This window comes from Nelumbo lutea, chromosome 1 (assembly GCF_056320005.1).
Source record: "Nelumbo lutea isolate HS-2025 chromosome 1, American lotus-T2T, whole genome shotgun sequence".
Lineage (NCBI taxonomy): Eukaryota > Viridiplantae > Streptophyta > Magnoliopsida > Proteales > Nelumbonaceae > Nelumbo > Nelumbo lutea.
Window position 1 is genome coordinate 22,784,256 of NC_142684.1, and position 25,158 is coordinate 22,809,413.

General features: G+C 35.8%; 1 protein-coding gene and 1 pseudogene across 1 annotated transcript in view; one reads left to right on the forward strand and one right to left on the reverse strand.

Annotated features, from left to right (window-relative positions):
* Positions 1 to 5,846, reverse strand: part of LOC148873933 (uncharacterized) — a 77,920-nt gene extending 72,074 nt beyond the window's left edge. The window contains exons 1-5 of the mRNA XM_088948308.1: positions 5,667 to 5,846; positions 5,487 to 5,582; positions 5,249 to 5,361; positions 5,092 to 5,101; positions 4,746 to 4,838 (exon numbers count right to left, since the gene is read on the reverse strand). Coding sequence (XP_088804434.1) covers positions 4,746 to 4,838; positions 5,092 to 5,101; positions 5,249 to 5,361; positions 5,487 to 5,582; positions 5,667 to 5,846 — 492 coding nt within the window. The remainder of the gene's footprint in view (positions 1 to 4,745; positions 4,839 to 5,091; positions 5,102 to 5,248; positions 5,362 to 5,486; positions 5,583 to 5,666) is intronic.
* Positions 5,847 to 18,790: 12,944 nt separating this feature from the next.
* On the forward strand, positions 18,791 to 19,771 carry LOC148873934 (secreted RxLR effector protein 161 pseudogene; annotated as a pseudogene).
* Positions 19,772 to 25,158: the final 5,387 nt, after the last annotated feature.

The window sequence follows — 25,158 nt, forward strand, 5'->3', positions numbered from 1 at the left end:
ATTACTTCTCCATATCAGGTATAATTCTCTCATATTCCTTTTGGTTCAAATTTGGTTCAGTTTAAGGTTCAAGATTGATCCTTGAAAATATGATTTTCTAAATAGGGAATGTGATTCCCAGTTGAAGGGAGAGAAAATTTTTGAAATTCGCCCCTTATTCCGCAATCTTTGGGCGTCCATGGGATGGATCTCTCATCCCTTCAAAAGGTCTCCAGGCAGTCAATCCCATATGTCTGTGTGTAGCCTTTTGCAACAAGTCAGGCCTTGTACCTCTCAATAGTTTCATCAGCCCTGTATTTAATGGTAAAAACCCAATTGCACCCAACTGGATCCTTCCCATCAGGCAAATTCACCACCTCCTAAGTACCATTTGCATGTAGAGCATCCATTTCAGTCTCCATGGCATCTCTCCATTCTGGAATCCCAAGGGCTTCTGAGACAGACCTAGGAATGGGGTTAGAAGCAACAGAAGAGAGATAGGCAAAGTATGAAGGAGAAAGCAGGCATAAGAAAGGTGTTTGGAAATGCAGTGTGCAGTACACTTCTATTTCCCTTTCCTAACAGCAATGGGGACATCAAAGTCTGGGAAGGATGATTCCAAAGGAGCTGAAGCAGTACTTGTTATCTCATCTGTGATTGGGAATGTATGAGCCTCATCTGTTGTAAGGGAAACTACTTGCTCATTCCTAGATCTCTGCCTTTGATACACTTTGGGATTATGGATAGGACGAGGAGGTAAAGAAATAAGGGCACTAGGACAAGAGGTATGAAGTGATTGATCCTCCTTTGATTCATTTGGTGAGGATACAGGTTTGTCAAGAGACTCAACTGGGACAGGAAGAGGAAGAGCAAAAACTTGTAACAGACTCTCCCCCTGTAGACAATGTCCTTCCTAAGAGGAACCATAAAAAGGAGAAAATTCATCAAAGGTAACATCCATAGAGACATGTCGGGTGCCAGTCTTTGGATCAAAGCAACAATAACCCTTTTGTGTGGGGGATTAACCAAGGAAGATGCATTTGTGGGCTTTCGGTTCAAAGTTATGTCTTTGCACACTTGGAATGTGAACATAGCAGGTACAACCAAACACACGAAGAGGAATTGGGAAGAGATTCTTGTCTGGATGAAGAAGACTGAAGGGGGATTTAAACCCTAAAACCCTGGATGGCATACGGTTTATGAGATAGGTAGCAGTAAGTACAGCATCACCCCAAAATCTTGTGGGAACATGTGAGGCAAACAAAAGGCTCTTTGCAACTTCAACAATATGTCTATTTTTTCTCTCAGCAACTCCATTTTGTTCAGGGGTTCTAAGAAATGAGCTTTGATGAATAACCCCCATATCAGAGAGATACAAGGATAAACTCTTCTCAAAATACTCTTTTGCTTTGTCAGATCTAAAAAGCTTAATTCTGGTATCAAATTGAGTTAAAACAAGCTCATGAAATTACCTCACAAGTCTTGGGACTTCATCCCGGGATTTCATTAAGTATATCCAAGTGAATCTAGAAAAGTCATCAATAAACAAGATAAAATATCTGTAACCCCCCATAGAGGATAAGTGGTAAGGCCCCACACATCAGAGTGCACAATATGAAAAGGAAAAGATGATATTTTATTGTTCATAGGGTAATTTTTTCTACAATGCTTTGATAACTGACAGGACTCACAATTGAGACTGGACACATTGACTCCCTTAAACAATTTTGGAAACAAATGACTTAAAGCAGAAAAAGGTAAATGACCCAACCGACAATGACTCAACATAATTTGACTGACAGACTCTGGAAAAGTAGAACCAAAAGCAACATTCTTGGAATGACCAAAGCATTGGCCAGGGGTGTCGAGCAAGTATATTCCATTCGCTTCATGGCCACTCCCAATCACCTTTTGAGACTTCAGGTCCTGAAACACACAGTGAGAAGGGAAAAATGTTACACAACAATTCAATGACTTGGTCAGGCTACTTACAGATAATAAGTTGGTATTTAATTTAGGTACATGAAGAGTGGAAGATAAGAGTAAGGAGTCTGTAGCCTTGACAGTTCTCTTGCTAGAAATAGGGGCAAGAAAACCATCAGCTAAGGTGATTTTGTCACGACCAGGAAGTAAATCATATGAAACAAACAAAGTGGAAAGGTTGGTCATGTGATTAGAAGCACCTGATTCTATGATCCAAGGGGTTTTGTGATTACCTGAGGTGGATGCATGGTTAGTAGAAGCCCTTATACTTGAGTGAGCAAATGCAGTGGTTGTTGGACTTCCAGAAGGGTTGGATGATGAAGTTACACCTTCAAGCTAACTGATCATCTTTCCAAACTTCTCATATTCAGCTTTCATGGCTGCCAACTGTGCACTGGTAGACTCAACCTATGTATCTGTGCTTGTGGCTACATGTGCACTTCCTGCCTTTCTACTATCATTCTTCTTCTGGAATCTGATAGGTACAAGATTAGGATGCAATTTCTAGCACTTGTCCTTTGTGTGTTTCGGCTTCTTACAATATTCACACACCACCTCCCTTCTTCCTGTGCCACTGTGAGCTCTTGTAACCCCTTTGGGTTTAATTCCCATATTTGCAAAATGATCATTGATACTGGCTCCTTGAACCTGCACTTGCCTCCTACTTTCTTCACTACTGACCAAAGTATATGCTTGTGACAATGAAACATCTTTTTTGGACAAGATGTTTTGCTTTGTAATGTCATATTCAGAGTTCAGCCCTGTCAAGAACTCAAAGACCCTATTCCTTTCAACCAATTTTCTGTATGTTTTAGCATCATTGGGGGTATCCCATGTCACAGCCTCTATCAAATCAATCTCTTGCCATAGAGATTTCAAGGTTGAGAAGTATACTGCAAGTGACTTCTCCCCCTGCCTTAGATTCTTCACATCACTTCTCAGTTTGTAGGCTCTGGCAACATTCAACTTATGGGACTAAGTTTTTGCAACACTATCCCAAATTTCTTTAGCCGAGTTCATCCACAGGTAATGTTGGCTAATCTGTGGCTGTATTAAGTTCACAAGCCACCCAATCACTGTGTAATTCTCCTGCACCCATTTCTCATAAAGGGATCCTCCTCTGGGGGAGCTTTCTTGCTCCCAGAGATAAACCCCCACTTTCCTCTACTGCAAATATGAATTTTTATGGATTGTGACCAGGCCAAATAATTGGTTCCATCCAATTTAACTGTAGTTACAGCCAACAAGGAATCAATTGTAGTTCCTGAATTATGTCCATATTCAACAGTGCTCTTGTTCTCAATTTTAAGAAGTCCATTATGTAACAGCTTCAATTAGGGTTTCGACAAGCCTTTAAAATTTATCTGATTTCAAAGAACTCAGATTGAGTTGAAACAATAGCAAACACAACAATACACAAACTCAGTTCAGAACTGACAGCCGTGAGAACCAAGTTCGGTGGCAGCACTTTCAAAGAGAAGAAACCCTGATTCAGCCTTCAAGGAACAATCAACAGGCCTCCAAACAATATGTATTCTTGGTTCCCAACAATAATTTTCCAAGAAGAACAAAGAAAACAGTCCACAATACCTAAGAGGACTTTTTACAAACACTATGTATGCAACAGTCAACACTTTACTGTTAACAAGCAGAAATCACTTCAAGAACACTTTGTCTAGGTCCAAGAAGCAGCTGAACTAAAGTAGAGGCTTGTTCCACTTAATTTAGATCAGTTTTTCAACAGTTTGGAAGCCCAATAACAGCCGAACTACACTTCCAGAATAACCCAGAAATCAGTCCAGCAACAGTGGGCCGAATGGAGGTGTGCTTCGAATGCTTTAACAGTCCTCCCAAATAACAAAATTAACTCAGCAAAGAACTGAGAAAACAACTTACAGTATCTCTGGTTTGAACTTCAAACCAGGCCGAACACTTTGCTCTCTGAGCTAGCTTCGAAATCCCATTTCTCTGATTTCAAATCAGGCTAAAAAACTTGCTCTCTAATTCCTTCTAGTCACCGAACCCTTCTCCAAGTGTATAGAAACTTGGGCACCCTCCAATGACATCCAAGAACCAGGCGAATGACTATAAACATTCAGCCCTAGAACCTCCTCATGCAGTTGGCTGAATTAGAACCACATGAGGGACACGCCAAGCAACGACCCGCTCTGATACCAAGTTGAAAAACAGTTCACTTGATGTATGGAACTGTTTGAGATTAGATGCAAAATAGCAAAACAGCAAACAAGAGAGGAAGAGAAGAGAGAGAGCTGCTGCAATGAGTGTTAGAGAGTGAGAGGTTCGAACATTACCTCACTCTAACACTTAAACATTTTATTAAGGTGTTAATCTTTGATAAATTACAGAGAAGCTCTTGAGTGGGCAGAAAAATACAAAAAATAGAACATTACAGAGTATGGGCCCAGAATAAGGCCCATAACAAAGAGAAACATAACATAACATGAAATGACAGTCTATGGGCCATTCGGTCCATCTCCTCTACAAAGCCTGTTTAGAGTCACAAGTGTCTATCATATATCAAACATAAGAAACGATTTAAGGGCTCATAATTTAACATTGGATATGGCACTAAACAGAAGGGAATGGCAAAACAGGATTCATGTAGCCAACCCCATATAGTCGGGAAAAGGCTTAGATAATGAAGATATAGGTATTGAATGAAAACAGAATTGATTTTGAATGTTAGTAGCCTTGGGAAGAAAAATCAGCCTACAATGACAAAATACTCCCACTGAACTGTTTGCAGATCACATTAATCTTGCCTGAGCCAAGATGATGGGACCACCCTGTGATGCAAAAAGTTTCTCCTTCTTCATCATGTTCACTATGAATGTTGTAAAGTTCTGCATGTGATTCTGAATGACAAAAGGCCCCATGAATCAGAAAGAGCAAAACCGACATATCTTATAGGAAAATCATTTTTCCATTATTTCTAGAAAGGATTTCAGCTCTCATTAGATGTTTTTGAAACATTGAACACACATGCACCCTTGATAAGCATACAAGAGCATATCGGTTCAATACTTTAAGGGTTCGCTATCGGTTCAATAACTTGAAGGGTTCGCTATCGGTTCGGAAGACTGTTCCGGACACATAATGCAACCAAACAGGTACACCACTGCAAATGTGCCATCAATACATGATTAAGATTTTAATCCACAAATAAAAAAATTGAAAGTGCTAAAAAGTACATAAGAATAAAAATTAAGTACACTTTTATAATGAAACAAATTAAAATTAGACCATATACAGCCACTAAATATACCCGAAATTCCACTCAGCTGCAACAAAGGGTCCAATCCTCAGTATCAAGTACATCCCAGCTCTCTGAACAATCCTCACGAACTTGACCAGATTGTAGCGCTTCTTGAAATAATACTACAATTTCAAAGATAACAAATTAAAGTTTCTTCTGAACATAATATAGAAAAAAAAAAAAGAAAATAATGAGAGCTGATTTCGAAGCTAATTGCACTCAATAAAACATCCCTTGATTCACTCACATTGCCAGGCGAAAGCTCATGTCCGTTCCAGAATACATAAGTTTCAATTGCATCAGTCCCTCCCTTTTTGGCAGTTTTAACCAGTCCTGGCCACATCTACTCCATTAAGCATCTACCGTTATCAGAGAAGCAATATATAATCCAGATACAGAGCAAATTTAATAAAAGAAAGAAACTCACTCCAGGAACGCTGCGAGGGTAATGAATGGAAGAGGAAATAATGAGCTTTCGCTGGCCATCGAAGATGAGAGAGCGACTGTCGTAGGTAATATTGACAGCTAAAGAAAATGCAGAAAAGCAGAAGAAGAGCAAGAACAGGGGAGCTATGGAGACAGGGGTGAAGGGGTTCTTTTCCACCATTGTAGAGTGCAGTTAGAAGCTCATCTCAGCTCAACTACTCCAAAGACCAAAAGGGTCCAAGAATCAATGCAGAAAAAATCTAACAAGAATGAAGAAACCACATCTATACTATAGTAAAAAACGGGCGTTGGTGTAACCGTGTAAGCAAAGACGGAATGGTCAGTACAATTCAACGAGATTCATGGGGCACTAGAGAGAGAAAGAGAGAGATGCGTGTGTTTGCAGAAAAACTGCAGGGAGGTCCTGTGACAACCGACAACTGCTATTGTCTGTATGCATTGGAAGAAACGATGACTTCATAGTCAGAGTTTAGCTAGCTTTCACAGTTTCACTTTCACTTGCGACTTGCGAGAATAACGATTGTGTCATTCATTATTGACTGGCTGATGACCCGTATCCAGTACGGGAGGACTATGAGTGGGTATTTTGTTCATTTGTTGGGATTCAATCATTTACTTAACCTACTTACCTATTACCAAAACACTCATGTAGTTTTGAATTACTTTTCAAGGTTCAAACTTCAAAGTATGACGGGGTGTATTGATGGGATTTTTGGACTGCAATCCTTAGAATTTTTTGTTTTTCTGCAGCCGCCTCCTAGTCTATTAGTGGCCCCCCTATAAACCACAGGCGAGGCATCAATCCCTAGGGGTGGACTGAATCATAAAAGTCCTTTTTTTAGGATTTTTGACTGCAATTTCCCTCGGAATTTTTTTGCAACCCCCCTATAAACCACATCCTCCCTATGAATTTGATATCAATCCACGGGCTTTGGCATCAGTCCACCAATAAGAAATCTTAGCTCCACCTAAGGGTGGACTGAATCATAAAAAACCCCTTTTTTTATCCCATGCTTTTTATATTTTTTAGTTTTTAGTTTTAATTTAATCAATAAAAACATCAATTTCTTGAAAACACCTTTAAACAAATGTGTCAGAGATTCTAAGAGATAATACATTATGCCCAAAGGTCCTCAGCCAGGCTTGGGCAGAATAGCAGAGCAAGTACAAGTATTAGTAGCATAGCAAAAATGCGTTCCTCGTCATTACTATGTTTGTTCGCGGTAATTATGGCCTCTCGGGAGAATTGATGACTGCATCTTTGATGCACTGCTAGTACTAGTACATCTGAGAATTCTTAATTGGCTAGTTGTAAATAGCCCCAGGGCTATGGAACAAAGGATTATCCCGGATCTACACCGAGGTATTGACGGTGATTCTCAAATATCACAGAACAGAATGTGTATCAATACTTTGAACCTTGGCTTTACTTAATCAATCCTTTATCTACAACAATTTGTATTTTCATCTAGGAATTGCCATATGTGATTGCCCGAGGGTAAATTTAGAATCATTTTCTCATATATGTTTTACTTTCTCCCATTTCAGTAAATCACTTATCCATGGAGGAGGAAAATTAAGCAAATTATATGAGACTAAAATATATTTACTATTTTGCAAAATTTAGGTTACTTTTAGAAATTATCTCACATGCCCAACTAACATTCCTAGGCAAAAGAATATGGATAAATGTATTTATCTTAGTAATACTTCCCTAGAAAACACTGGTCTAAATAAATATATTTACGAGTAGGGGTGTCAATTGGACCGGATTTGGTTCAATCCAATTCGGTCCAATATGAGTCCATTACAAATGGACCAAGTCCAATCCAATCAAATAAATACTTTGGACTATTTTAGGACTAGTCCAATTCAATGTTTGGTCCATCTAATTTGTTCGAATTAGTTTTAATTTAGATTGGTTCCAACCAAAACCTAGTCCATTAACACCTATATTCTTATCTTCTACCAATGAATTAGATATTGGTTCAATTCGACCCAATCCAATATAAATCAATTATGAATGCCAATCCAATCTAATAAATAATTTGGATCATTAAGTATAGACTGGTCAATTCAATATGTCTTATTGGTCATCCAATCCGTCCAAATTGATTTTGATTTGAATAGGGCCCAACCCAAAACCAGTCCATTGACACCCCAATTTACCAAGGTAAACAACTCCCTAGTACCTGGAATAATAAGAGGCAAGGTAAGGACAACATTAAGGAAAAGATTGATGGAGCTCTTTGCAACTTGCATTGGAATTCTATGCTTCAACTAGTTGTAGTTCAAATTTTTCTACACTAGGATCAGATCACTTGCTTCTAAAGCTTGGACACTGAGAACCCCCCTTCTAGGCACAGGCCTGGGTATAAATATGAGGAAATGAGGACTCTTCATCCTGATTTTGAAAACACTGTTATGGATTGCTAGAATTGCGAACAACAAGGATCAACTTAGCAAAGTGCAATGCTCTATAGAAGAAGCTCTCTTGGTGGAGTAAACATTGTGTTGGAAATCTAAAAAAGAACATTGCTAAGACTATAAAAGAGTTAGAGCGGGAGTTGAATAGGGAGAAGGAGAAATATAACAATGAGGAAATTTGTAGACTTGAAGCTAAGCTAAACACCTTGCTTACTCAAGAAGAGGTGTTATGGGCTCAAAGGGCTAGAGTGAATTGGCTAAAATTAGGAGACATAAAATATTAGAGTTTTCTATGCAATGACCTAGAAAAGAAGGGCTAACAACGAAATTATTAAGATTAAGAATAGTATTGGTCTTTGAAATGAAGGGCATGAGGATATTGTAGAGATGTTGTTTGGCCATTTTGAAGAGGTTTTTAAGACAAGTAACACTTTAGATATCAAGGATTTGTTAGAAGCTTGTGAAAGGAAAATTACTCTAGAGGATAACCTGGCTCTAGATGCCAAGGTTTCTAATTTGTAAATAAAAGAAGCACTCTTTTACACGGAAATCTCAAAAGCTCTAGGCTAGATGGTCTCCCTAACTCTTTTTTTCATAAGTGTTAGGATGTTTGTAAGGCAGTGATAGAGTTTTTCAACTCTAGTAGGGGAGTTAAATTCCACCCTCTTTACTTTAATTCCAAAAGTCAATAACCCCCAACTCCCAGTCCAATTTAGGCCTATAAGTCTATGTAATACTCTGTATAGAATAATTGCAAAAATCTTAGCAAGTTGACTTAAGCCCCTATAGGATAAGCTCATAAGTGCCAAATAAAGTGCTTCAATTCCAAGCCAAGTAATCAATGACAACACCCTGATTGCTCATGAGCTCATCCACTACCTCAAAACAAGTAAAAGTTAGAAGGGCTTGATGGATATCATGCTAAACATTAGTAAGGCCTGCGATAGAGTGGAATTGACTTTCTTGGAAATAGTATTATTCAAAGTGGGGTTTGCTAAAAAATGGGTAGGGTGGATCATGGAGTGTGTTTATTGTCTCCTATCAAATTGATAGTTAGTGGTATCCTAGGCCTTCCCTTCAAGCCTAAGCAGGGGCTGAGGTAAGGAGACCCCTTGTCTCCATAACTCTTTCTATTGTGCTCTACACTAAAGTCCTTTCTGCAAAGTTGCATTCTCTTGTTAATCAGGCCTCACCTCTGGAATTAAATTAAATCACCATTGTTTCACAATTTCTCATCCTTTTTTTTTATGGATGATAGCTATATTTTCTCAAAGGCATCAACTAAAAAAGGTGTAGTGTTGGTGAAAGTTCTCCGAGAATATGAAATGGTTTTGGGCCAATAGTGAATTTTTCAAAATTTAAAGTTGTTTTAGTAAAAACTTTCACCCAAGGCTGAGAAGAGTGGTTGTTTCTATTCTGCAAATTAAGCAAGTTCAAAATCCTTCTAAGTAACTGGGTCTTCCTAGAAAATCTGGCCAATAAAAAAAAAGATTAATCTTTAATGGGCTCATTAAAAGGGTGGATCAAAATGGAAACTCTTGGTATGACCTCTTTTCTCATGATGGAAAAGAGGTGCTTCTAAAGTCGGTTATCACTACATTTCCCACTTATGCTATGTCTTACTTCTTGCTTTCTAAGTTAGTCTGTGACAAAATTGTAGCTATTTAGAGGGAGTTCTGGTGGAAGAAAAATTCAAGTGGTAATAGAAAAAATCTACATCTTAGTTGGGACTTAATTTATTGAAGCAACCTTGATGGTGGGTGGCCTAGTCTTTAGAGATCCCTATACTTTCAACTTGGCCTTGTCAGCTAATATAGCCTGGAAACTTGCTACAAAACAAGAGAGCATTTAGCTAAAGGTAATCTATGTTAAATGTTTTAAAGGGAAGGATTTTTTAAGGGATTCTCTTACTAGGTCTGCCTCTTAGGGGTGGAAAAGCATCTTAGAAGGCAAGAAAATCATTTAAAATGGCTATTACTGGGGCAATCAATCAAGGAGTAGGAGTGTCTATCTGGGGTGATTCTTGCCTATAGTCAGTCGCCAGCCACAAATTCATTGGCTTCAACCTTAGGGGTGAGAATTCGATTTATTTGGTTAAAAATCAAACCGAATAAACTGAAATTTTAAAAATCAAATTGAAAAAACTAAAAATCGAATAAAAACCGAATTTTACAAAAACCAATTTTTTTTGTTCGATTTTCTGTTATTTTGGTTAAAACCGAATTTTAATGATATATTCTATTATATATATATATATTATAACACATAATATATATTATATAGTATATGTTGCATATTATATATTATATCTTACTTATTGTATATTATATATTACATATTATATACTAAAGTTTAGTTTATTTAGTTAAACCAAATTTGTAATTCGAAATACCAAAACAAAATATTCAAAAACTGAATTAACCAAAAATCAAACAAATTGAACTGAACAAATCGAAACCAAAATTTTTGGTTCGGTTTTTCAATTTTAACCAAATAATGTTCACCCCTACCAAACCTGGTCCATGCTCTCCTTCTTTGATGAGTGGTCTCCTAAATCCCTCTTATAGATCTTGGAATTAATATTTTATCAGAAGTGTCTTCAATGATTTCATTTCAAATCAAATCCTCTATCCCCTTGGCTTTTATGAATTGGCAAGATAAGCTTTTTTGGCGTTCCTCCAACAATGGTAAGTTTACTATGAGATCTACTTTGTAGCAAGATCCCTCTTGATAAATGGTAGCCAGTATAATAATCATCAAACCCATAGCAAGAATCAATGGAAGCAACATTGGTCCATTCCAGCTGAACCAAAAATGAAATCCTTCATTTGGAGAACTGTTCATAATGGCTTAATCGTGTATTCAAACATAGCTAGAAGGGATCTCCTTCCCTTGGGCCTATGTTGTTTGTGCTCAAAGAAAATTGAAACCACAATCCATGCTTTGGTGTCTTGTGATCATGCTAGGATATTTTGGGTAGACAATGTTTTCAATGCTAGAGTAGGTGAGGTGGACAATAATATGAATTTTCTAATTGGTTTTTCTCTTGGCTAGATTTGTGTGCATTACATAAGGATAGAAATTTGAATCTTTCAATTCAGATGATATTGTTGGTTTAGAATATTTGGAAATCCAAGAATACCTAATTTTTAGATGATTCTAACAATTCTTTTGCTTTTAATATCAATGCATTCCATAGAGATGTGATGATATGGATCAAGGATTTGACAAAATGTTATCTAGATTCTCAATACAATGAGAGACCCAATAGCAGTCTTTCTTTTGGGAAACCTCTAGAATTGGGAACTTTCAGAATTAACACAAGTGGAGGATATTTTTTTGTTCACAAATAAAGCCAATTTTAGCACTATTATTAGGGATTGGTGTGGTTCATGTGTAACTTGACTTGGGCCTATATCAACCTTCTTGGCAATCCAAGATGAAGCAATAGCTATCAGGAAAGGAATTTAGTTAGTTAAGTGTTGTGGCTTCTATAAGGTATTCCTTGAATCAAGCTGCTAGAACTTAATCAAGAGCAAGAACTAGAAGATCTTAGAGTCTAGTCCTGAAGAAATTTGATTTTAAATGATATTTTTTATGTGGCCTCTGATATGTATATCTCTTTTTGTATGTTAACAGGAAAATTAACACTCTGGTTCATGTCCTAGCTTGGAGAGGATTGTAGGATCATGGTCTATTTTTGTTTAATTGTCCTAATTGGTTAACTTCTTTGGCTAGGATGGATCATGTTACTTAGGACATAGGACCAAGGTTTTTACCCCAAAATACCCCTAGTAGTTCTCTTATCAACATTTTAGGAAACAAAACCCTCTTCCCACATTATAACTTGGTTTGGAAAATGTGTGGATCATTCATGATAAAACAACTCTTAAGGGTATTTTTGAAATAAAAAAACCTTGGACCAATGCCCTTTCATATTTTCCACTCACTTTAAGAGGTCATGTATTCCCAAATGGAAATACAAATCGCTCCTGATGGAGGGTTGATTATAAAAGGTGTCTAAGTACAAATTAGGTTTGATAGATAATTAGGCCATGTTTGAATAAGTTTTTACTTGAGTTTTTGGATGAAAAGTAAAAGACAAATAAATGCGTTAAATGTTGGGTAAGAGTTTGTTTAAGAAATACCATAATGCAAAAGGCTAAAATTGGGGCTTTGTTCTTTTAGTTTTAGATTTAAAAGCACAAATTTGAAGGCCAAATACAACATAAAATAATCCATTTTATTTAGAAGATTGGGACCTTTATAAAGACCTAAAAGCCTTCGCGTTAGAGTTTTGAGTTTGGGAAGTAAATTAGATTCCGTTGTGATTAAAGGATACATGAGTTAGTTTTGATTTTAAAGCCAATTTATTATCTGTGGAACTTGCCAATTGCTAGATCTAGACATGTATAACAAATGTTACCTTTTATATGATAATATATTACATAATACAGGAAATAGAGAAATTTAGAGTTGTTAAAGAATTAGTCTACTTGATAAAACCAAACAAAACAAACCGATTGTGCCAGTTCTATTTGAGAGTTGTGTCCAAATTAATAATCGGGTTTGGGACCAGTTCTTGCTATTCTTATAACTCCTTATTTTCTTATAATTTTTCTTTTATTTTATGTCTAAATGGGTAAATCTTGTAGACACTATATAAGAGAATTTTGGTTAAAAACATTTGTTAACATATAAGTAGCTTACGATTTATTGACATTTGTATTAAGGTTATATTATAAAAAATGAAGTTTCAAGTTATTATCATAGGTAATTATAAATGTCAAGTATAATTGGGTTAGACATGATTATCCCAATTAATAATTGGTTTAGTCTTTGGTATATTGTTATAGAACCAATTAATAATCATTTTGGTTTGGGACTGATTCACCCTGTCTAGAACTAGACCCAACCCATTGACAACTCATGGAAAATTCAAAGTATGCAATTTTCTTATCTTGCACCCTTAGCAAATGAATCTAACCTTACTTAGAAAAATGGATTGTGAATTTTTTAGGGTGAAAATTGAGAAAGATTGCACTTTATGCCCTCTTAAGTTGCTTATCAATGGAATAAAGTAGAACCTATAAGAGAACAAGTTGTTAGACAATGTATGCCCTCAACTCCAATCAGACTGATATGTTTTAACTTTAATTGAATGAAATCATAAAATTGTTATTCATGTGTGTTTTTTGTATGTTTCTATGTATTACCCCTTAAATTGGACATTTATAAGACTTGTGTTGGTTTAGAATATTCTCAGACATTTGATGAACTTGGGGAGTTTATCATGCCAAGGCTGACATTAGTGTACTATCTCTTGAGAAATTTTAGGCAATGGTGTTTTTAGTCTTTACCTCTTTCCTTTGTACTCTTTTTGTATTTGGGTGCCCAAGTAGGGGCCTCTTTGTAATTTCTTGTTTTAAAATATGAAGTGCCTTTTGAGGGTGTGAACAATAACAAAAAAACACACATTCGACACATTCATCTTCTTCTTCTCCTTTCTCTCTTTCTTTCTTTCTTTTTCATACAAACCCTAGATTTACAACACTAGTTTCCAACTTGGTATCAGAGCGGGTAAAGGCACTTGGGAATACCTTTCTTGCTGACTCTCTTTCATGAGATGAACTATTGATGTCAAACCACCGCCAGATGACATCAAAAGTCCATACAGGTGTTGGCATCAATACATGAATCATATATGGTTTGATTTTCCCTTATTTTAGAAGATGGTTGGTATGACTCTTGTCTTTGTTTGAAGTTTCTATCATTTTTAGTAGATTTTTCAAGCATAAAATCGCAAAAAATCCAAGTCTGATGTTGAGCCTTATACACTTTGTTTAAGCCTTAAATAAAAAATCCAGATATGATGTCAAGCCTTTTTTTTACCTTGGGAGCAACAGAAAGTGGTCCTATATTTTTCTAAGCCCTAGACAATTTTTGGGAGATTTTCTTCTCCCTTTATTTTGGCGCCAGCTTAGTTTTTTGGCCTTTTTTGCCTCTTAACCATGTGGTGGCCTAGTTTCCTGGATCCTTAGTTGTGGTTAAGTATTTGGGGCCCCTTTTGGTTGAGGTGAAAGTGTTTTGATAGATTATGGAATCGTCTAAGGATGTATAGATGGTTTCCAGTGAAGGAATGAGAGATCCATCGTATCGATGCCCAAATCTTGCGGAATAAAGGGGAAATTTTCAAAATTTTTCTTTCCCTTCAACTAGGAATCGCATTCCCTATTTAGAAAATCATATTTTCAAGAATCATTCTTGAATCATAAACTGAACCAGATCTGAACCAAAAGGATTAGGAGAGGATTATACCTGATATGGAGAAATAGTATCTCTCAACGAAGGTGTTCACGCCCAAGGAAGGATCCAAAGACTGCTCCCACTAAAGATGGCATAGTGCAGGATGGAGCAGAATCAACAGTATTCTTCTCCAAGAATTCTGTCCTTTGCAAGAAACAACAGGATGGCACGTGAGCACAACTTCCTATCAATTCTTTCTCAAAGAACTGATGTCAAGATCGAATCTTGACTTCTCCCACAACTAGAGATAGAACTGGATGTCTGGTGGTTGCATGAAGGAGGCGGCAAGAAAGATCTTTGTAGGGATTGCAGAAATCTTTCTTTTGTGATTTTAGCTCTGAAGAGGATCTGATTATGTCATTCTTCTAAAGGCTACCACCCCCTCCTTCTTTTGTAACCCTAAAAGATCAGCTCCTAATCCAATTAAGAGCTGCTGATCCAAATCATATTTGGATCAGACCTTTTTTTAGGTGATAAGGATAAACCCTTATCTTATCTGCAGATTAGATCAGCCTTCTCCTAATCTCATTAGGAGGTTTCTAGATCTGAATATGATTCAAATCTAGACTCTCTGAGTGGATAGGGTTAAGACCCTATCCTATCTGCTGATCCATCTCAGAATTTGCCCATATTTAACTTGTTAAATAAGTCTAGTTCAAAATGGGCTTTAGGCCCATTAAGCTTATGTGCTCACTTAACCTTCCTAACTGCTACCCAGTTGGGCTTCCTTGTATGGCATGGGACCCAAGCATTGAATTACACACCAACTACATGGGTCCGGCCCAACCTTTGTTACAAGGCCTGGCCGAATACACTATTATGTACAGTGCACCCCTGAAACCCATCAAATGGGCTCTATGGGCCCAACACTTATCCTAAGTGGTCTCTGGGCCAAGCCACCTTGTAACACCCAGGGACTGTGGGTAGATGCAAGATTAGCCCATCAAGTATTATTCTCAATGATCTTACACTTAACCTATCAGCCCATAATGATCATACACTGCCCGACAAGAGAGGACCTCTCCCTCGGCTACAAGGAACAGTGTTGCACTCTCTGCTTATATGGATCCCGGGAATTAAAACCTTCTTGCAAACATTTTAGAAACCATAATATATATACTTTTATATCTCATATAAAATACACTTTGTAAAACAAACCTCAACGATTGAAATCGACTGCCGGTAGTCTTGGTTTCCATCAGTGAGAGTGCATCCCTGATCATTACCTTTGTTCGACAAAGGGGCTGATCCTGTCACTATGATCACCCACTCAGATGAATTCTCAGACTGTCCCAACATACCCAGGTTTTGAGCCCCGCTAAGGATCTCACTAATTGGTACATCAAAGACAACCCAATCTGACACCTAATATAGTATCATAATCGAGTCTAGGGGTCGGGTGTAACTTTTCAGTTTTGCCCATCAATCTTCAAGGTCCAAGGCAATACTGGAAATCTGGTCCAGTTCAAAGATTCAATTAATCCTACACTATATGTGCCTAGGGTTTCACCCTGACAGCTGAGACAGGCCACCCCAACCGACTTGGTGGTACCACAGTGTCAGCCTTATCAGGATAGGTCTCCCTAGACTGACCCACTAGTTGTGAACATTCTAAACTAACACGAGTCTCATTAAGTGTCTAGTTTAAGGGTATTACACAGAAACATACCAAGGGAACATGAATCAAATATGTACTTATATTCATTTACAATAAACTCATAAAGTACATCATTCTGATTGAAACTAAGGGCATACAAAACTGTCTAACATCCAGTGTGTTTCTAGGAAATGTTTGAAGTGGTCCCAATCTACTAAATTTACCATCACTGGAAGAGGTAAATTGGGATTCAACATAGGAAAGGAGGTGAAGCCAAATTTGGAAGATCTGAAATATGCGAAGTGGGAACAAGATAACTCATTTATAATGTCATGGTTTATTTGCTCAATGCAACCTCATATTACCCAAAACTACATGTTTCTTCTAATGGCCAAAGATATTTGGGATAGAGTTGTTGCCACTTATTCCCATGTTAACAATACAACTAGAGTGTATTGGCTTACGAGGGAAGCTTGCAGTATGTGTCAGGGGGATAGATTTGTGGCTATATATTTCTCTTCTCTATAGTCTATTTGGGAACAAATGGATCACCTAAAGACTCTTGTATGGAAAGACCCTGAAAATTGTGAGCAATATCAAAAGTATATAGAGGAGAATAGTCTTTTATTTTTTGGCTTGCTTGAATCCATAGTTTGATTTTACTAGGCAACATATTCTTAGTGTCGGCATTGTCACTCTTGCTTCTACGTACTCCCTTGTACAAGGGGAAGAGAGTAGAAGGACAACCATGATGCAACCTCCTATGATTGATCACTCTGCCTTTATGTCATCTCGATCCAAGCAAAATACTAGTAAGCACCCTATTATTGAAAAGGCTAAGGGTGTGGTTTGTGATTATTGCAAGAAGCCAAGACATACTAAGGAAAAGTGTTGGAAGCTCAATCCTCACTTAAAACCAGAAAAATACAAAACCAAGAGGAAGGGAAATGCTCACTTGGCTATAGTTTGTAATGGTGCTCAACCTTCCGATGTTCCCGACTCCTTTGATGTAATGAATAAACTTAGGAATATACTGTTGTAATTGGAGAAGGGTGGTAAATCCTCCTCATCTGGTTTTGGACTTAGTAATCCATCTAGTTCATATGCCAAGACAGGTACTGCACTTGCTTGTTCTACATCTTTTAGTCATTTGATTGTAGATTCCGGAGCTAGTGCCCATATGACTGGTATGCCTTTACATTTTACCTCATATAAGTTAAATTGGGTCAGAGTGAAGTCAAACTCACTCATAACATTTCTCTTGAATCGGTTCTTCATGTGCCCCAATTACATAAAAATTTGTTGTCTATTAATTCTCTTACAAAATCCCATAATTCCTTAGTGACCTATTTATCTACCCATAGTGTTTTTCAGAACCTGAGCACAAGGAAGATGATTGGAAGTGGGCATGAAACTAATTTAGTCTACAACCTTGATGGACCTTTATAGCATGGATTATTGAGCTAGACTGAGTCTTTTTCAAATGAGAAAATGAGTCTTTTGAAATTATGGCATTGTCTTCTTGGTCATATGTCTTTTAATTCTGTAAAACTTTTATTTCCAAACTTATTTAACTCAATGTCAAAGTTGAAATTTGAATGTGAAGCTTGCCATCTATCAAAACAATGAAGAACCACATATTTTATGAGTAGTAAAAGAAGTAATGTTGCATTTCATTTGATTCATACTGATGTTTGGGGCCCATATGCTATCCCTTGCATAGGTGGGTATATACTTCATCCTCTTCATTGATGACTATAGCCGGTATCAATGGCTCTATTTAATGACAAGTTGAGATGAAGTTCCTACGGTGGTTCAAGACTTCATGAATATGGTAGAGACAGTTTGAGAAAAGAATTAAGATAATAAGATCTGACAATGCCGATGAATACTTTGAACATCATTTGTATAGATTTCTTGAAGATCGGGGCATTATTCACCAGATTTCATGTAGTTATACTCCACAACAAAATGGGATAACTGAAAGGAAGAATAGGCATGTTGTTGAAGTTACTCAAGGTTTATTGTTCTAGACTCATGTTCCCACCCATTTCTAAGGATGTTACCTTTTTGGAGTCCTCTTTTTTCTAGTCATCATGTCCTTCTCTTTAGGGGGAGAATGCAAGTGAAAATTGAACTCTCTTCTGCCTTCTTGTTCCTATCTCTTTTGTTCCTCCTCCTCCCTCTCTTCCCTATAATGATGGTATTCCTTCTCCTCCCCTTCCCCCTCCTCCTATATATCAGCCTCGGTCTTGGTAGTAATTTTTCATCAGGTGCAATAAGAGGGTGGCTCCTGAAGTAGAATGCCTATCACAATATGATCTTCCAGACTCAGGTAATCTTGAACCTCTTGATAATTCTATTATTGACGCTAACCTTGATCTTCCTATTGCCATTCGAAAAGGGAAGAGGACATGTAGCAAGTATCATATTACTAACTATGTGTCTTATGATGCTCTCTCACCTTCCTATTGTGCTTATATTTCTGTCATCTCTTTTGTGTCCACCCCTCATAGTGTTACAGAGGCAATGCAATCCCTTGATTGAAAGGAAGCTATGAACCAAGAGATAGAGGCCCTAATAATGAACCATACTTGGGAGGTTATTCCTTGTCCTAAGAATAAGACTTATGTTGGGTATAAGTGGGTCTACACTGTTAAGCACAAGGCAAATGGCTTAATTGAGAGGTACAAAGCTACAAAGCTCAACTTGTAGCCAAAGGACACATACAAACTTATGTTGATTATCTAGAAACCTTTGCTCAAATTGCTAAAATGAACTCTATTCATGTGATCAAGTCTCTTGCTGCCCATTACTCTTTGTCTTTATATCAAATGAATGTAAAGAATGTCTTTCTCGATGGGGATTTACAAGATGAAGTGTATATGGACTTACAACCTGGGGTGAGCTTTCCTAACAGTGAAGGAAAAGTTTGTTGCTTGAAGAAGTCCTTGTATAGGCTCAAGCAATCTCATAGAGCTTGGTTTGACAAGTTCAAAAATGCTATCATAAAGATTGAGTTTTCTCAATCTTAGGCAGACTACACTTTATTCATTAGAAGATTTAATGGAAGAGTAACTATGTTAATAGTATATGTTAATAACATTGTTGTGGCAGGTGACGATATCACAGGTATCTCCCAATTAAAGTCCTTCCTTGCTTCCGAATTTGAGATTAAGAACCTTGGTGATTTCTGATAATTTCTTGGCATTGAAATTGCAAGATCTAAAAAGGGAATTTTTCTATCGCAAAGGAAATATGTACTTGACTTGCTTCATAAAGTTGAGAAATTAGGGTATAAATCTATAGAAACTACAATTGATCCCAACCACAAGTTGAGTGCTACTAAAGGAGAAGCTCTTTTAGATAGAGGGGTATATCAAAGATTGGTGGGCTGCCTTCTGTATTTCTGTTTGACTAAACCTGACATATCCTATGTTGTTGGAGTGGTTAGCCAATATATGCATGAACCTAGGACCTCTCATATGCAAGCAGTTAATAGAATTTTAACCTATCTGAAAGGATGCCTTGGTAAAGTGATGTTATATTCCAACCACAACCATCTAAAGATTGATGCTTACACAGATGTAGATTGGGCAGGGTTCATTGATGATAGAAGATTAACATATGGTTATTATGCATTAGTCGGAGGCAATGTGGTTTCATGGAGAAGTAAGAAACAAACAGTGGTTACTTGCTCTAGTGTTGAGGCAAAATATAGGGCAATGGCTTATGGATTGTCTGAACTACTCTAGTTGAAGACTTTATTGGCTGAGATGGGCATCCAAGTGGATATCCGAATGAGACTATATTGTGACAATCAAGCAGCCATAAACATTGCTCGCAATCTTGTTCAACATGGTCGTACAAAGCATATTGAGGTGGACAAACAATTTATTAGAGAAAAAAATGTTGGTGGAGAGATTTGCCTTCCTTTTGTAAGATCGAAAGACCAACTAGACGATTGCCTCACTAAAGGTGTTCAACACCCAAAGTTTGCTAAGAACCTTGCCAAGTTGGGCATGATTGATATATTTGTTCAACTTGAGGGAAAGTGTTGAGAAACTTTAGGCAATGGTGTTTTTAGTCTTTACCTCTTCCCTTTGTACTCTTTTTGTATTTAGGCACCCAAGTAGGGTCCTCTTTGTAATTTCTTGTTTCAAAATATAAAGTGCCTTTTGAGTGTGTGAATAGTAACAAAAAACATACCACTCAACGCATTCCTCTTCTTCTTCTCCTTTCTCTCTTTCTTTCTTTCTTTCTCATACAAACCCTAGATTTACAACACTAGTTTCCAACTTTGTCAAATTAGTAGAGAAGTTTATCTCAATTGCTAGGGTTAGACACAAAGTATAGTTAGGGGTATTTTCTGAAATGCTGAACAATAACCATTTTTAGTTATTCCTTAGACCTTGGAGATAGATGAGCAAAATTGAAAAGTTACACTTAACTCTAAACCTGATAATAGTACTGCACCAAGTGTTGGACTAAGCTATTTTTGATATACTAACCAATGAGATCCACTAAGGGTCAAATACCTAGGTATGTTGGAGTGGTTTGGAGCATTAGTTGAGTGGGTGATCATTATGATAGGATTAACACTTTGTCAAGCAAAGAGAGTATCCTAATTTAAACTATCTCTTATGGAAACCTAAAACTGTTGGTAGTGGATATTAATGTGTTTTGAAATCAATTTATAAAATATATTGATGTTTATAAATAGTTATTTTATAAAAAGTGTTTGCAAAAGGTTTTAATCCCGATATCCATCTAAGCAGATAATACAACACTACATTTAACAGTTAAGTATGAAGTCCTTCTCTATGATCGAGAAATGTATAGATATTATGGGTTGTAAAGTTAAGAGCAAAAGATCATTTGGACCTAATGGGCTTATTTCTCACATTAAGTCATTGACATTAGGCTTCATAGGTGGTTGAAATCAAAGTAAAAGTTCACTTATACTTAAGTGTTGGACGTGTTCAAAGCCCAATTCGATTAGTTTAGAAGTTGACCTAATGAAATTTGGACCATGTGATCCTCTGCATGGGCCAAACCTATATGAATCAGTGTAAGAATTTAGTGGGTCCCATGCCATACAATATTCAAGTCTAATGAGCTAGCGAGTTATGTGAAATAAGGTTGCTTGAGTAATGAACCCAATTCATTATAAAGACTAGTGTGAACATGACTAGTTTAAATAAACATGTGCATGCTTGGGCCATATGTGTCAAATTGCTTATGTGCTTAGGTCTTTTTTAATTCTAATAAGATTAAGAGGGTTTCCAAATTAGACAACTTCTAATTAAGTTAGAAACCAAATTTGGAAACTCCTAATAGGATTACAACTTTCCAACTTTATATAAGATAGAGTAGGAGAAGATTTTGAGAGAGATTATCATCCATTCTCATAGATTAAAACCCTAGTTCAACCAGGCCTTAAAGGGAGACTTTTTCTCTCTTATTTCTCTGTGTTCCAGCAAAAACCTAGTGTACTCAAGACATTAACAACTGCACACAAAGTATCATCAATGCAAAATTGATTCACATAGATTGCTGCATCGAGTTCTTGATTGGGGTTGCATCATCTTCAGCTTGGGACTCAATTTGGACTTGGATTTTAGATGTCAATTATCACTTTGGGATATGCAACTTGTGGTATCCATATCAGGTACAAACCCAATTCAATAGAAAATCAAATTGGGTCATCTAATCCTACATTGATCCTAGGAGAAAATAAATTTTCAATGATAATTTCGATTCTCCAATTCTTGGACTAATAAAAGAATTGAATTTCACATCTATAAATCCAACAAGGTTTGATGGGAAAAAATCAGTCCTTTCAACACAAGTTTCAATGAAATAGTAACAATAACAATTTTTTAAACCCCCAACCCCCAAACTTTACTCCAGGTGGACAAGTTAGTCACCTTTAGATCTTATTAACTATTATCAAAAGGAAAATTATCAAATAATACAGGGAAGGACTTAGCCTGCCTTGCCCTAGACCCAAAGCTTACAAAGTTCTCTCTTATCAACTCAGACCCGCCCAATAAAAAGAAAAGCATTATGGCCAAATAACACAAAACAACCAACAAGTCTACCTAGAAAATCTTTAAGAAGTCTAGTTTAACAAAAAATGTCCAAAGCCATCAAGGTCCCATCACCATGAAAGTTGTAAAAAGCAAAAGCAAAATTGGCCCATCTCAACTCTCACTACACCCTACATCCATTGATACCAGGATTGCCCCTGCAAGCACCATCCACATTTAATTTTAAGTGAAGATCATTAATGTTTTAAAATTTATTCCAACTTTCATATTTTCAATTTTTCTAGTCATCCATGGCTCGGCCCATGGCCCACTGGGCCATACTAGACTTCCCTTTTGAAGGATTTTGGTCCAAGCAGGCACGACCCACTACAATGCAAGTGACCCACAAAAGTGGGCAATGCGCATTACACCTCTAGTGAAACCATGGTTTTCAAAATCGGACCGGACTGGATGGTTGGACCGGAAAAATAGGAATCAATCAGGTGGCGGGTTCTAGTTTTCCCCAAAACCCGATTTTTGCCAAAAAAATTATTGATTTGGTCAGTAAACTGCTGACCCGAGTAGTTGAACTGTTCAACGGTTTTGACCAATTTTTATTTTTTTTAAATTTTTGTCAGAATGAACCATCCATTTGATTGGAACGGTCAGACCGTTCAACCCAAGAGCTGAACCCTTGACCGATTCGTTGCCCGGATCTGTTTTAAATACCTTGAGTGAAATATAAAATCGAAAATAGGCTTATATGAGCCAAAAAATAATCAACTTTCCACCGAAGCACTTTTAATAAGAGAAGAAGAAAGAAACCCCTACCTTAGTAAATACGGTTACATATTTACATCTGTTTCGAAATAACCAAAAAAAATGATGGCTGAAGTTATTGTAATGAGGTGATGAATTTGAGAATCTTTGGAACCTACGCTCCATAATTTAAACCTGTCATAATGTTCTGACTTTTACAATCTGTAATAGCAGAGGGTAAAAGGTTTATCTATCAGATCAAAAAGGCATGTTCATTCATTACAACATCCGTTTAAATTTGGTGGAGCCCAGCCTTTGTATTATTTAGGTAGGGTTCCACAATCAGATGGCAATAGCTGCACATGGTTCGCCATGGGAATTTAATGCCTCAATAAGATGGGAAAAGTGTCTTTTGAAAGGACACACTTGTTATCCAAATGTAACTCCAGTGCCCTAATAAAACCCAACAATGCAGTTAGGGTTGTGTCGGTGGAGAGGATATTTAATCCAGGACTCTTGAGAGTCCCCCATCAACTGCTGGATTCTGAAAGGGATTGTTCTTCTTGGTTGCTCTTTGAACCAGTACACATCCAAATCGGGACAAATGCAATGTAAAGAGTTGAAAACCAGGGCAAAGATGTTTTGATTGTATTACCTTAGGAGGAAATCCTCTTTTCCATGATGGATTTTGTAACTATGTTGCATGCTATATATATATATATATATATATATATATATTAAAATTGGTCTGTCCACATCATCATACCTCTCCTTCGTAATTTTCTGTTTTTATGAATTTTTTATTTTTTTTAATTTTACATAATTACCCATTAAGCCAATAAGGAAATTACATATGCTTAACTATTTCTAGCAACCATAAAGAAAGAGGATTTGCTTTTCTAATGTTTAGCCAAGTGGCACCACTTTCCCTTGCTTCCTCCTAAATTGTCTCTAATTCCTATTTATCTACTAAATTATCTCTAACTTCTATTTATCTCTTATATATATATATATATATATATATATATATATATATATATATATATATATATATATATATTAAAATTGGTGTCAGCATGCCTCTCCTTTGAGAGAAGCTACTTATCTATTTTCTCTTTTTTTTTTTAATTTTTATTTTTTAATTCCATGTTATTTTTGAAACAACCAATGAGAAGCACTTTCCCAATCACCTAAATAATCTCTTCTCCTAAAATTTCTCCCAAACTACCTCCCCTACTATCCCTCACTTTTTCCAAAATAATCTCTAATTCCTATTTATCTTCTAAATTATCTCTAATTCCCATTTATCCTCTCCCCTATTTTTTTATCTATATCTATCTAAAGAAAGTTTGGATTAAAAAATTTAAGACTTATTTAAATAATCTAACAAAATTATAAAATAAATTATTTATTAAAAACACAAAAAATAATTTTATATTTTTACAAAATATATCATGAAATTATGTACTAACAATTTAAAATATATTTTTCCGGATTATGAATTTAAAAGTTTTTTAAATATTTAATAATATGTAATAGATTTAAATAAATAAAATTAAAATAACAAAAAACAATAAATATCTTATAGATTATTTAAATATTTAAATAACTAAATATTTACCAAAACTAGATTTCAAATAGTTAAAATAATAAAATTATGTAATAAATTTAAAGAATTTCTTCAAAGTAGAAAAATAATTATAACATAATATTAAAATTAATAATAATTTAATATATTACAAAATTAATAATGAAATAATGTAATAATAGTATAAATTATGATTTTATGGATAATTAAATTCAATAAATAATTAATATTTTAAAACTTAAATATTTTACATAATATTTAAGTATTTAAATAATTAAGTATTTTAGATAACAAAATATTTAACATAACTAGGTTTTAAATAGTTAAAATAAAGAAATTATGTAATAAGTTTAAAAATTTCTAAAAAGTAGTAAAATAATTATAACATAATATTGAAATTAATAATAATTTAATATTTTTACATAATATTGTAAATAAATATTTTCACTTATATCAAGTAATAATTCGAAAAAATAACTTTCAAAAATATATTTATTAATAATAATTTTAAACTCTTAATTTGTATTTATTATATAATTATATATACTAAAATTAATATTTATTGTCTTTTGCAATAAATGTATTTTTAGTGATTATGTATAAATTTATTTTATTTTGTTATTTAATAGAAAACTTTCAATAATTATTGGAGATTAAATTACTGTTATTAAAAATTTTAGATTTATTTTATTGTACTTATTGTATTTATTGTATTTTTGTTATAAGTTTTTGATTAATATGTAGTAGAGATTAAACTATTATT